At 40.2% G+C, this 13541-nt stretch overlaps 1 protein-coding gene across 1 annotated transcript; it reads right to left on the bottom strand.

The window, feature by feature from the left end:
• Nucleotides 1–463: 463 nt before the first annotated feature.
• kbtbd8 (kelch repeat and BTB (POZ) domain containing 8) lies at nucleotides 464–7414 on the bottom strand. The gene is made up of 5 exons (XM_020087015.2): nucleotides 7280–7414; nucleotides 5170–5377; nucleotides 4737–5043; nucleotides 3732–4551; nucleotides 464–3567 (listed from the first exon to the last, which is right to left on the bottom strand). The coding sequence occupies exons 1-5, from the start codon at nucleotides 7293–7295 to the stop codon at nucleotides 3104–3106; spliced, it is 1815 nt and encodes a 604-aa protein (XP_019942574.1). The 5' UTR covers nucleotides 7296–7414; the 3' UTR covers nucleotides 464–3103.
• Between the last annotated feature and the right edge of the window lie 6127 nt (nucleotides 7415–13541).

Below are 13541 nucleotides of genomic sequence, written 5' to 3'. Positions count from 1 at the left end.
AGTGAATATGGGAGTCACAACATTGACTTTATCATAAACCTACTTATAACTCATTCAAGTATATAAATGCAGGATTTCTGTGTGAAATCAAAGTATATACCAAAACTCTACAGCTTTTCAACACTAAAAAAGTAATGAAATCGTTTTTTTACATCATTTATTTTTTCCAACTAATATTAAATTATCAATTAAATAAGCTGTACTGTCACTTCTGCTGGTTACTTTCTCTGTCTGCAATGTTTGTGTATACACAAGTTTGTAAATGAATTTGTTAAACAAGAAAGACTAGATTCAGGATCAATAATGTATAGACCTCTGTCTCCTCCGGGTGTTGTTTACCCAGCAGGTCACACGGCTGCCATCCCAGAGGTACCACAGCCTCACACTGTTGCAACATCCCATAATTCACATATCAATAAGTGGATTGGTAAACTACAGCATACTAAAAATGTACAAAAAAAGACCCACTTTAAACAGTTTTATTTTTCAAATTATGTGCAATGTGAATTTCACAGTTGAGCTCAACCACAATAACCCGAAACCCCCAAAAACAGACAAAACCAGCAAAGTAAAAAGTGAGGAGAGAAATGCATGACGAACACAATGAAATAGCACCCATAGGCGATGCGTGTAGTTGACCAGAAGAAGCTAAGTATGGTAGCCCTAAGGCCACTAACTCTTTAACACCAATAGATTTTTTTGTAGCTTGTTGTATCACATGACTGGTGTTTGAAACATGACGTAACAATATTATTTGATCTGTAATGCTTAAGTTTCGGTGATATGTTACAAAGAAATACAACTGTACTACAGACAGGGGAGGAAAAATAAGGAATATCAAAAATGTATCACTCGTGTTGATTATCTCTTTTTCCTTTCTCAACAGAGCAGGGTTACTCTACCATAACTAAATAGGTAATTACATAAGGAAAAAAAAACAGCCACTGGAGACAACAAAAAGAAAATCACATCTATTTTTTTTTCAAGTTATAAAAGAAACTGAAGTTTAAAAAACTGTGCAAGTACAGCAAACCTATAGTACAGTATATTACACATAACAAAAACATTTAAATACAGTACTGTGTATCAGTAGAAATCCTGAGAGTTCTCCGTTCCTGGTTCACAAATGGCCGTCTATGGACATGTGGATGAAGCTCAAACCTCTCGCCCTTGATGAGGGAGATCGTTCAAGCTGGATCGATTAAGAGTTGGTTCAAAGTCAGTCAACAGTGGATCTTCTCTTGGAGAAGTTATATCCTCAAGTCCTTCCTGGATGCGCGTCTTCTAGTATTCATTTCCATGTAAATCTCTTAAGATGATTGCTATGCGGTCGCTGAAACCTTTCTTTTGTAATAGAGGGGCACTCTGTTAAGATAAAATACAAGGGAAATGTGTAGTGCAAAGATGACACAGGAACCTGCATGAGGAAATTGACGGCACTGAAAATGTCACACTTTGACAGGGAACCCCACTCAGTGGTGGTATTACTTCTTCTATACAAGATTGTCAAAAAAAAAAGAAAACAAAAAGCAGCACCAACAGTTTTTGTCCTCTGTGTGATGGCGTGTAAAGACAGATTCATGGCCGGTCGATAAATTAGCACACAACCGGGGCCACCCTCGCTTGTTTATAGTCTGCTTGAGGGTGCTTGGTAAAGTTTGCAGTTTAAGGACCGCTGAAGTGGAGAGTGATTCAGTGCAACGCTGAGTAAGACTTTTCAGATACTCTTCATCAGAAGGTAATGTTTTTTTTGTTTGATTCTGATGCCACTTTTCTAGCCACAGGCACATTGGCATCCCAAATGATCTGCACTAAATTACACATCACTTCAAGCCTGCACCCATGCAACAACCAAACAATCATTATTGGAACCTATGTGATTTTCACTAGCAGACAGACAGACAAAACAATTAATGCACTTTTACTAAGGTAATATATCATAATACAGCCTAATCACAGTTCCATGAGTTATTGCTACCACAAAATTCTTTTCAATGTCCAGATCAACAATAACAAGACCTCAAATGCTTTTTTGGCATTTAAGAGGAAGGCTCTTTCAACCTTTTACAAAATGTTTAATTCAATGTCAAAAAACAACCTCAATGGAGCACAATGCTGGACAAAGCTTTTCACACAGTAGCTTTGTCAACACGACGGCCTGAAATGTCCCTTTTCTCCTTATCAAAGATCTCTGAAGTGTCTGAGGTAAGCCTGTTAGTTGGTCTGAACGTTCCACTTAGTGTTGTCACAAATTTGACTCCGTCCATATTTCTCCAATGTGGAGAACGTGTACTCTAGCATTTCACTTAAGCTGTCTTTGCATGTGACACAAAATGGATTCCAACTTAAAAGAGTGGGAGTTACGAGCCCCCATGCAACTGGAATCTCAAAGTTAAAGAAAAAATAGCATGGAAGCCACACATAGTGTATTGTTTGACACACTGACGTTTGTGAAGGAAAAGAGGGCCATAAAAATATTATTCAAGCTTCAAAAACACTAAGGTAATGTAAATCACACTTCAAATTTAAACTTATCTATAAAATAAGCTAAAGAGAGACTTGAGCACAGAATAAAAAAAAAACAAAAACACAAACCTCAGAGCCAACAACCTACTACGGTACTCATCTTACCCGTATGAATATATAGTTTATATAGTTATTTATATATATAGAGAGAGAGATTTAATGCTGACATGTAGCATCCATATCACCAGAGGGCACTTTTATTCTGCCAACACCCTCATTTGCATGCTTATCATTTGTAAAAATCCTTACCTATATATGTATCTAAAACAAAAACAGAACAACATGGCTCAACAAGAAGCGGGAAAAAAAAAGAAAATAGGATAATTGCACTTATGATTCATTGAACGGTTTGTTAAACAAGCATCGGTGTGTGTAGTTGGTGCTGTCTGGGAGAAAAAATACTGCAATTTTTAAAAGCACCCCCATTTTGATCATGTTAAACCAAAGTTTGAACGACTTAAGACTTTAACCAAAAATGATCCTTGTGGTGCATCCCAAGGTTACACCAGGCACAAGGCAGGCAGGATCACACCACTCCATCTGCCTCACAGATTGGTTTCACAAAAAATGAGCTACCTCAAAGCACTTTCTGGAGACATTGTGGGTAAAGTTTGGCCACCACACATTCAAAATGGCGGCCCAAATCCCAGAGGCGGTCTGGTGTCTCATAGACTTTGGTCCATGCGTCTGCCTTGTCGTCATACTGGTAAAGGGAGTTCTTTCGGCTGGTGCGAAACACGTGCTCCTCCACCATGACCTGTGTGGCTCGCACAAACAGGTGCAGCTTGCCTTGAAGCAGCATGGCCTTGATGTACGGGCTTGTGGCTTGGTCAAAGGGGAGATCACGCTTGCGGCTCCAAGTGTTCTTCTCTATGTCGTAGACCTCCAAAGTGAAGGTGCGCTGATGGTTCCTGCAGATGCCAGCAATGTAGTAGATGCAGTTCTTGTGCAAGGCGGCCAGACCTTGACTCCGAGGGACACTCATAGGGGCCAGATGACTCCAGTAGTCCTTACGCGGATCAAAGCAGAAGAAATATTCACCTGCAGAAAAGAAAAAGAAATGTTACTTATGTGACATCAAATGCTTTAACATACTTCACCCATTTTCAGTTCTGTTTGAATTAATGATAAATATAACATGATTCCCCATCATCTTCAGTCCACTGTAGAGAGGAAATAGTTTCACAGTTTCAGCTTAAACTCACCTTGGAGGACATAAATTCGATCTTTGTACTCCACAGCAGAATGAAACTCCATAGCAACTGGCATGGGACTGACTGCTGTCCAACAGTTGTCCCTGGCATCATAGTACTCTACTGACTTTAACGCATTCCGCCCATCGCCTTCGTAGACGCGGCCTCCCAGTGCATAAAGCTTCCCACAGCAGTGCACGAGCCTGCAGCCTATCCTCGCTCGCAGTAGAGGTGCACGTGGAAGCCAACGGTTGCCTGCATGTTCGTACTGCCAGAAGTCACTCTCCGCTCTATGGTCTATAGACACCTCACTGTTGCTCGGCCGGTAACCGCCAGCGATGTAGATGTCGTTCTCCGAGGACACCAAGATACCGACCTCCCGGAGATCATTGGGTGGTTTGCAGAGCTTGAACACCCTTCCTGTGGCTGTGTCCAGGCAAGGCACCGTCTGCTTCTTCCCTGAGTGTTTGTGAGCAGCATCGAAGCAGATGACCATCTCAGAAGCGGTCATACCCAGGCGCTGTGGGCAACCATTGGTGCCGGTGAGGCGGGCTTTGGCCTCAGCAACCTCTTTAGACAGGGACAGGGCGCAAGCAAAGGGGGCAGGTATCCCAGTGAGGAAGGCCTCCTCCAGTAAGGGCAGACGGATGCACTGAGAAAAAACCTCGGCTAGGTGGGCCTCACGACCAGACAGATCATGCTCTAGCCAGCGGACAATGCTCTCATAGACATGCTCTTCCTTTTCCACGTTGAGGTCGTCATTGTTCAAAATACTGACCAGCTGCTCCTTGGTCATCTGCAGGAATTCTTGCTCCCATGACACACACAGAAACTACCACAAAAACATAAATTAGTTTAGTTATTTCACAGTATACACACAGGGAAGACACAAAACACTGTTATCAAGAGTATAAAATATCTTTGGGGGAAAACAATTATGAATAAAAAGTTAATTTAAGAAGAGGAAGGCATAATTGTACAATCAGAATACAGAGAAGAACCAAATGTTAGACTGACCTTCTTGCGGATGTAGTCCTGTGAGCGTTCCCTCAGCTCCTGGTGCCCATAGGCATCAGCAAACATGTAGACCCCAATACAGTTCTGTGGGTCTAGCCGGCTAATCATGAACTGGGCACACTGGTCCTGTAGTGCAGGAATCTGGAAAATGCTGGCTGCGGTGAACAGGGCCTGGACATTTGACTCCGAGAGAGTGACCCTGGATGTGTAGGCATAGTCTAGGACAAGGTGCATGGATTCAGATTCCACCCCGACAATTCTGACCTCACGCTGGCTGCTCTCTGTAAGGCCACTGGTGAACATAGACCTGATGGTGAAAGCAGAGAAAATAGAAATACTTTAACTATATTAAACAATTCTCAAGTTAAAACTCAACAAGGAAATGTGATCTGGATATCATTACATAAAATTAGATCGGATGTATCCATCTTACCTAAAATATGGGCTGATAGCTGCAAGGACATTTCGGTGACATGAGAAAGTCTTGCCATGGTCCACTTCTACAACAATGTCTGTGAGCTGTGCTTCATCGTACAAGGCTTTGAGCTGCTGAAGGATGTTACAGGCATGAACAGCATCTACCCCGTTATAATTAGTTGTTGGAGGTGTCCCATTTTGTACTTGTGACAGCTTCCCTACCTCTGGACAACACAGTATAGAGAGAGAGAGAAAACACAAGATTAGCATATCACCTTTGGATCAGAGTAATGATTCTCGTTAACTTTAAAATTGTCAGGTACAGAGAGCACATCTGGTGAAAGAACAGAATTCAGAGAGAAAGACAGGGACTAATGTGAGTCCACACTCTAGATCAATGTGTGTTAGGTAATGCACCTAAAAGCTGTCAGCAAAGAAATGAAAAAACATATAGAGAGACATCATTGATAACCTCAAGATCATCTTCTTTTATGACAAAAATATTATTTTGATTGTGTACTAGTTACCTGGAAATATTACAATATGCACTATGCAATGACTCCAGTATATGTGACCAACACAACAGAAAATACAAGTGTTATACTGACAGACACTGTCACTGGATTCCAAGAACTGGTAGCCATGATAACACACAAAGTACTAGACTTGATCAGACTCCCATTAGGATAACAGACATTTCATATTATTCCTGTAAGCATTGTTGACACACTCAATACATTTATATTGTTGTCCAGTCTTGTGAAAACAGAAAACATCAGTTAATAACAACATATGTACACTGTCATACCTTTAATCAGAGAACATGATACAGGACACAAAGGTGACTAGTTTAAATAATAAATCCAGTGATTACTAATCTACACTGTTCATTTTTTTTGAAATATGTCAATCAAGACAGGTCACTTTAAAATAATCTGAGATAAGGTTACTGTAGCAGTGTGTTTAAGTGAGAAAGGTACTGTATCCGCTCTGATCTCAAAATACACACAATATCAAAGTTGATTTAGATTAGATTTACAATATGGGCCACAAGTGTATCCGACCCAGTTATAATAATTACTAACTGCCACTGCAAAACAGCCCTTTTCTCTGAATCTGCTAGTTTGGAACTTTGAGCTGAAGCTGCCCATATTGTCACAGAACGACTTAAGACATAGGGATAACACATGGGCCTAGAAACTCGTGTTGCTCCCCGACACTGAGGGTCTGCAAAGTAAACATGTTTCTTATCTAACGTGTCATGGCAACTTAAATCCATATGGCATCCCAACTTAATGGCTCCTGTAGTGGGCTACCACACACACATACAGTCAGAGACACAAGAGGAAAAACTTTCCCAGCAAACACCTCGTGTTGAACAGGGCTAACTCCTTAACAGGACAAAGACTCCCGACGAGTGAACAGAGAACCACTGCCTCGCCAGGTGGTAGCTAGCTTGCTAACTCCTCGCTCAGTGCCCGGTACCCACAGCGATAACGTGGGTAGCTAAGCAGACTAACGCCAACTGTAACTGTACAGATTATTAAACAGTCCGGCCACACGAGTGATCGTCTAAATGTTTGTTTGCCACAGCAAAGCTCGCTCGTGGTTAAGTTAGCTAGCTGACATGCACGCTTAACTTTTAGCAAACAGCTAGGGACCGAGCTAATGTTAGCAAGCCTTCTTTGACACAACATTGCGAGATATAAAGGGCGATAAAGATCTCAACTGTTTTCAACTCTCCACTTTTAACTCTTAAAAACACAACAGTGGCTAGCGCAGTCGCTGGGGCGTTGATGCCGATAATAGTAACTGTACGAACAACTTGTCTACCCTTTGTCTCTTCTCACAAACAAGTGTTTACACAATCAGCTGTGGACTGCGAGCTAACCGGCCGAAAGTTAGCTCGACAGCTAGCGCTAGCAGCGGAGCCAGGCTAACGACAAGCAACACTTTTGAGGAGTCGTTCAGAGGCTGACCTCGTTCAACAAGAAGCCAACACGTCACGACTCTGCCCGTCGCTGCACAGAGCAACACCCCGCTAACGCACCGACACACAAACCACGCGCTCGAACGGCGTCACTGAAGTCTGATTGAAACACGAAAACAAGGAAGATTTCGCTAACCTCCACTGGCAGCCATTCTCTCCAGTCTGTCTCGGGGCTCACACCGAGAAACGTCAGTGAGCGCACAGCGGAGCCCCGGAAACAACGGGCAGCCAATCGGAGAGCGGAGAGCAGATGCGGCAGCCAATCACCGCGCTTTCGACTGAAATAGGGAAAAAAGTTGATGTGTGAGGGGAAATGATGAACAGAGGGAACCACTCTCAGGGGAGTCAAGCAAAACCAGCCAGGACAGCCAGGTTGAACCTGTGGGTTGAACAGGTGGATACAAGCTACTCTGAGGGGAAGCTGCGTCTGATCATGTTGCTGCACTGCAGGGAGACATTGTTCTCCTATTTACATACTCGTATGAAATAAAATGGACATAATCAATATGGGTGTGTGAGACCACAACACTGGATTCAATTTAAAACCATCCAGGGCCAGGATCCACATGTTTATACTGATGCACAATGTGTTTGGTTTGTTTTAAGGTTATATTTTCTTTAATTGAGTTTAGTATTTCTTATATAACAAATTGTTTGTATTAAACTAACTAATGTACAGCCTCTATACTTTTCAGCTATAGGACGCCTACATTTCCTTCAGGGTCAATACAATATCAATCTATAAATCTAACTATCTATCAATCTATCTAACTATCTATCTAACTTTCTATCTATCTATCTACATAGTCTGTCTATCCATCTATCTATAATATAAGGGAGGTAAATATATTTTACTAAAGAGGGTATGATATTCACAGTTTGATTCAGGACATACTTTAGTAATTTGGTAAACAAAGGATTTCTTTGTAATATTCACTGCTAATAATTAATTTATGTGTGTTTAGAAGCAAGTTATTCAATCGTGAATAAAAAAAGTTCAAACATTCTTCTGCTCCACTGCAACCTTTGCAGATCCTGCAGTTGTATTTCTAATATATATAAGGAACAACAATGGTCTTAACCCACACAGCTCCCAATGATAGCTACACTGTTAAACTCCAGATATGTTTTTCTTCAGAGTTGGGGTGATGACTATAGTCAGGAGAGAGGGGAGAAAGCTATAAATAGCTACAGATACAGAGATATTTTTGGAGGACTCTTGCTCCTCTTTGAAATTCTATCGTTCGATTTTGTTTCAACAAGCATGCACGTCTGAAATATTTTGGATCTGTGTAGTCAAGGTCCAGACCCAAAATAATAATAATAGTGAAACTGAAAAAGTTCTTCTAATTCGAGGCAGTGAAAAATGTCAAAAGGAGAAAATTGCTGATCGGCTGTAGAATAATATCCAAGCAGTTAATACCCTCAAAGCAAAATGTGCTGCTCTGTGGCCCTGCACGCCTGTCGTCAACCACAACTTTGTTAGCATAGTGTGCTTGTGTGGCACAGTTGGCAGGAACACATTATCACTAGTACAGGTCGGAGTCCAATTCCTACCATAGGTCAATTTATTTGATGCGCTGCTGTGCTGGAATGGACACTTAAGATTGTATTTTTCCAAAACAGAGTGTGGCCTTGTTTACTCTCTTACTTGACTCATTAAGTTGGTTTTCATCCCTCACAGCAATAAAAACAAAAAATGTAAGTGAAATTTGAATGGCTGTAGACTTGTTATGTCTTCAGCATGTTTTCATATTTTTGTTCAGTTTTCTAAATGTATCTGAGCTGTCTGTGTAAACACATAAACTGTATTTCCAATGATTAAAGTTAAATGAATTCAGTTCTGGTAGGTTTATTCATGGCATTACTGCCTTAACCCTGAAAGACAGGTGGAATATTTAAGTAGTACCAGCAGTGACAGAGGAGGGAAAACATCTTGAGGTCAAACTTGACAAATGTATATATTTATCTGACTTTTTCTCTATCAATAATTTCACAGCCATTGTGTAGATTGTATAATGTGCCTGTTGTGTTTATAGATTTATTTAACACAATGATTATGAAAAGGCCGAATCTTTCTCATGTGCCACTGTAGTTTTCTGATGAGATAAATAAGGCTTGAAAAGGAAGAATATGGACATATTTTATTTGGGATAAACTGTATGCGCAATATACAGTACAATAACATGACTCTCAGGAATGGATTTGCTTAAACAAAACTAAAGAAGCAAAAGTTTCTCCTTGAAAAGGTATACTTTAAGATGAAATATGAATAGTTGCCCAGGGAAACATGCATTTTTCATTCCCCAATTAATTCCAACTTAAGTGTTTCATTAAAATGTTCTATTATTATGTTGATTGCATATTTCAAGCTCATTTGTAGTCATGACAGTTGATAATTCATTGCAGTTTGAACTCGCTAACAGAATTGAGGAGTTTGCTGGTGAGGGTCTTTTGACATTCACAACACTGCACCTGCAACCTCATCCTGTCAAGACAAATAAACTGTTCTTTATTGAATACTGTTTGCAATAACATGTTATCATTTAATCTGTATTGATTATACTAATCGTTCACTAATGGATTTGTAGGTATAATTACATAATACTTGATGATGGTATACCCAATGCACTAACCTGCTGCTGATATATATTTTGTATATTTGTGTTGCGTGTATTTAATATGGAGCATCACATAAAGTAATTATGTTTGATCCATAAAAGTTAGGTAACATGAAATATGAAGCTTAAAAAATACAACGTATTTATAATTTTTTTCTTGTTATCTTAGAGCTCCACTGCTTTTACCTCTTATTCCATCCATCTATCCCTCCATCCATCCATCCGTTATTTATACAATTATCCTTTTGAGGGTCGCATTCACACTAATATTCACACCCATGATCAATTTATGGTCTCTAATTAACCCAACCCCAACCTGCATGTCTTTGGACTGTAGGAGGAAGCCTGTACCTGAACATGCAAACTCCACACAGAAGGACCGTACATCAAACCAGGAGTTGAACCAACAACCTTTTTGCTGTAAGGCGACAGTACTAAACACGGCACCGCATGCCTTTACAAGTTATCATTATATTATTATACACACTATCTACTTTCATTGATTACACTTCGTCTGACACCTCAACTCCATTCAATGCATTCACTTCAACTGACACTTCAAAGCCTTTCATGTCTCACGTCTTCACCGGTGAAAAAGAATTCTCCCTTCCTCCAACTGCTTTGGTTTTTGCACTTCAGCTGATGCTGTCTTTTAGTTTATACACGTGACTTTCTGTCAGGAATTCAGCTCCTATACTGACACATATCCATCATATTCTTTCAGTGCTTGGATTTCAGCTGAATCATCAACACATTTCAGCACTTTCAACTCAACTGAACAATCTTCCAGCTTTTCCTTTTAATATGTCGGTTCACTGTCTAGTAGGTGGATTCTATTTTTAAACGTTGCTTCAATATCAGCTGGTTTCAACCATTAATTTTAATGAGTTATAACTATTCTTTAGAAAACTTAGTATTTTCTTGACACAGATGTATTACTTATAAATATAATACTGTGCTGTTTCCAGTGTGCTGTCTCTGTACTTCAGTACATATTAAATATGAAATGACTCAGTGACAGTGAGGGTAAAGTGCTGACTCTCAAATCTTGGAAAGTTGACCCTGTCATTGTGGCTGCACTTTTCAAAAATACAGGACTCTATGTATAATAGAAGGTTGTATACACCATACCGTACACTGTTCACCTGTTTATCCAATTTTTTTTTTCATGGCAGATATATTTGACATGTCCTAATAAAGGAAAAGCACAAGTGTAAATAACAAGATGAATGATGACTGAATTCCATTTAGCCGCTTCGGGTTCAGGGTCCTGGCGTTTTTCATGCTAGCTCAACCGTGTCCAACTTTCTGTGGTTGTGGATAGAACAGAACCATTGGTAATGTGCTTTCCCAACTGTGACATGACAATATGTCTGCTGTGAAAAAGGTCTATGAACTTGAACACTTTCAAACAGTCAGCACTTTGACTTTAGATATTGTTTCATTTCAGATCGAGAGCTGAGTGCGCAGTCAAGTAATAGAAAATGCAACACTGTCCAACAACGTATGGGCTGCACTGTATGTTTTGGCAACGGGGTAACTATAATCATTGCAAGTAATGTCTATCACGTGTTTGTGATTTGATGATGGTGTTAAATGTCATATATGATTTGACAGTGTCTGTTTAAACATGCACAATGACAACACTCTATCGGTCTATGGTGCAGAGTGAAGTTTGAAAACATTGCATCCATCCTATCTGTAATGAAGCTGTTGTGCATATTTGATCAACAGCTTCAACTTTTCTTTGTTTTTACTCTCTAAAATGAAACGTAATATTTTATTATTGTTCACATACTTACTACATATCTGAATGATTTACCTAACTGCTGTTATTAAATCATACATTGCAAGTCGGCTATTTCAGAGGTCTGATCGACAAAATCTTCAGACCCAAGATCACAACTTTTCAAAATAAAAGCTCTGTGATTCAGTTTATCCCCACCTTTACAATACAAATGCCAGGTTTGAAGCTGATAAGATGAACCACATTAGGGCAGACAAGCTTTAGTGGAATTAATAAATAGACTTCTGCATTATTTTAGTAGTATTTGTTGCATGCAGAAGGAGATTGTTGAAAACTTAAGGGTAACGCCATTCTTGCAGTTCCATTATCACTGCTGTGTAGGCTGGAAATGCACTCTAACACTGCATAACACTAAAATGACAGAAGGAGAGACAAATAAAAGTACAACTGCAATCTAAGCAATCGATTTCATATTTTTTTTCCAATTTCTTCCCATTCAGCCACAGCACAGCCTGTGAAATTGGGCCCGGCTACTGCTGAATGAGAGAAAAAAGGCTTCCTGGGGCCTCTCTTATTTGATGATAGCTCTGGTTTCTGTTTACCCCTCCACAGATGTCCCCCTTTTCTTTGATACATTGAAACTGATAACCTGATATCTGCACTTTCTGCTTTCTCCCCATCTCGCAAAGAATTTTCTGGTCACAGCACTATGAACGAGAGATCTATTATTATAGTGTGGTTCACAATATGAGACTGTTTCAGCCCGGAAAACTGCAAGAAAGGCTGCAACCAATGAAATTAGAAGAGGTGACGATATAGGGATATGCCGGATCATCTATTGATGATCACCCTCACATCCAGAAACACCACCACGATTTGGTGTTTCTTCCCATGTACAGTGCATTCAGAAAGAATTCTACCCCTTCACTTTATCATAGGAATTTAATCTATTTTTTAAAATGTAATAAAAAAGAACGAAATATCACATTGGCATAAATATTCAGACCCTTTTAATCAGTACTAAGTTGAAGCAGACTTGGCACGGATAACATCACCTCACATTTTTTCAGGTATGAAACGAAAAAACTTGAAACCTTTGGGGATTTTCTATCATTCCTCTCTGCAGATCTTCTCCAGCTCTTCTGTCAGGTTGGATAGGGACTGTTTTTGGACAGTGGACATATTCGCATCTCTCCTCGGATGATCCATTGGCTTCAGGTCAGGACTTTGGCTGGGCCACTCAAGGACATTTACACAGTTTTCCCTAAGCCACTCCTGTGGTGTCTTCTCTATGTGGCAGGGGTCATTGTCCTGCAGGAAGGTGAACCTTTGTCTGAAGTCCTGAGAGATCTGGACCAGTTTTCCATTGGGGCTTATCTCTTGTCCCCCACAGCATGATGCCATTAACATGCTTCAACATTGGGATGGTATTGGTCAGGTGATGATTTAGGTCAAATAGTTCAATCTCGGATTCATCAAACTAGAGAATTTGGTTCTTCAGAGTCTGAGTCCTATCAGGGCTTACATCTGGCCACTCTGCCATAAAGCCAGATCAGTGAGGTGCTACAGTGATGATTGTCTTTCAGGAAGTCTCTCTCATCTTCACAGAGGATCTCTGCAGCTCAGCCAGAGTGAGCATTGGGTTCTTTGTCTCTCAGCAAGGCCCCTCTCCCCAAGTTGTTCAGTTAAGCTGAGCAGCCAGGTCCAGTAGGAGCTGGGTTGTTCTTTTTTATTTACTACTGGGGACCTTCAGTGCAACAGTTTTTTTTGTGACCAGATCTGTGCCTCGACACATCCGGCCTGAGCTCTGCAGTCCATTAACCATCAGCTGTGAGGCCTTATATAGACAGGTGTGTGACTTTTACAAGCAAACAAAAATCTTGATTCAGACTTATGATATATTCAAACAATTATGTAATGTGTGTGTGTGTGTGTGACTTAATGTACATTATTATCAGGTTCCACTTAAAGTAAATGTGTATTGTACATATATTTACTGTTGAAAATGTGTGATATATCAAAGTAATGAA

Source organism: Paralichthys olivaceus, chromosome 2, assembly GCF_024713975.1.
Source record: "Paralichthys olivaceus isolate ysfri-2021 chromosome 2, ASM2471397v2, whole genome shotgun sequence".
Taxonomy (NCBI): Eukaryota; Metazoa; Chordata; class Actinopteri; order Pleuronectiformes; family Paralichthyidae; genus Paralichthys; species Paralichthys olivaceus.
This window is presented reverse-complemented; position numbering and strand designations above follow the sequence as displayed.

What these genes read in the sequence shown, in the direction of transcription:
- kbtbd8 (XM_020087015.2), bottom strand. An exon ending in GCTATCAGCCCATATTTTAG is followed by an intron (nt 5,044 to 5,169) that starts GTAAGATGGATA and finishes TTTCACCATCAG; the next exon opens with GTCTATGTTCACCAGTGGCC. An exon ending in TCGAATTTATGTCCTCCAAG is followed by an intron (nt 3,568 to 3,731) that starts GTGAGTTTAAGC and finishes TCTTTTCTGCAG; the next exon opens with GTGAATATTTCTTCTGCTTT.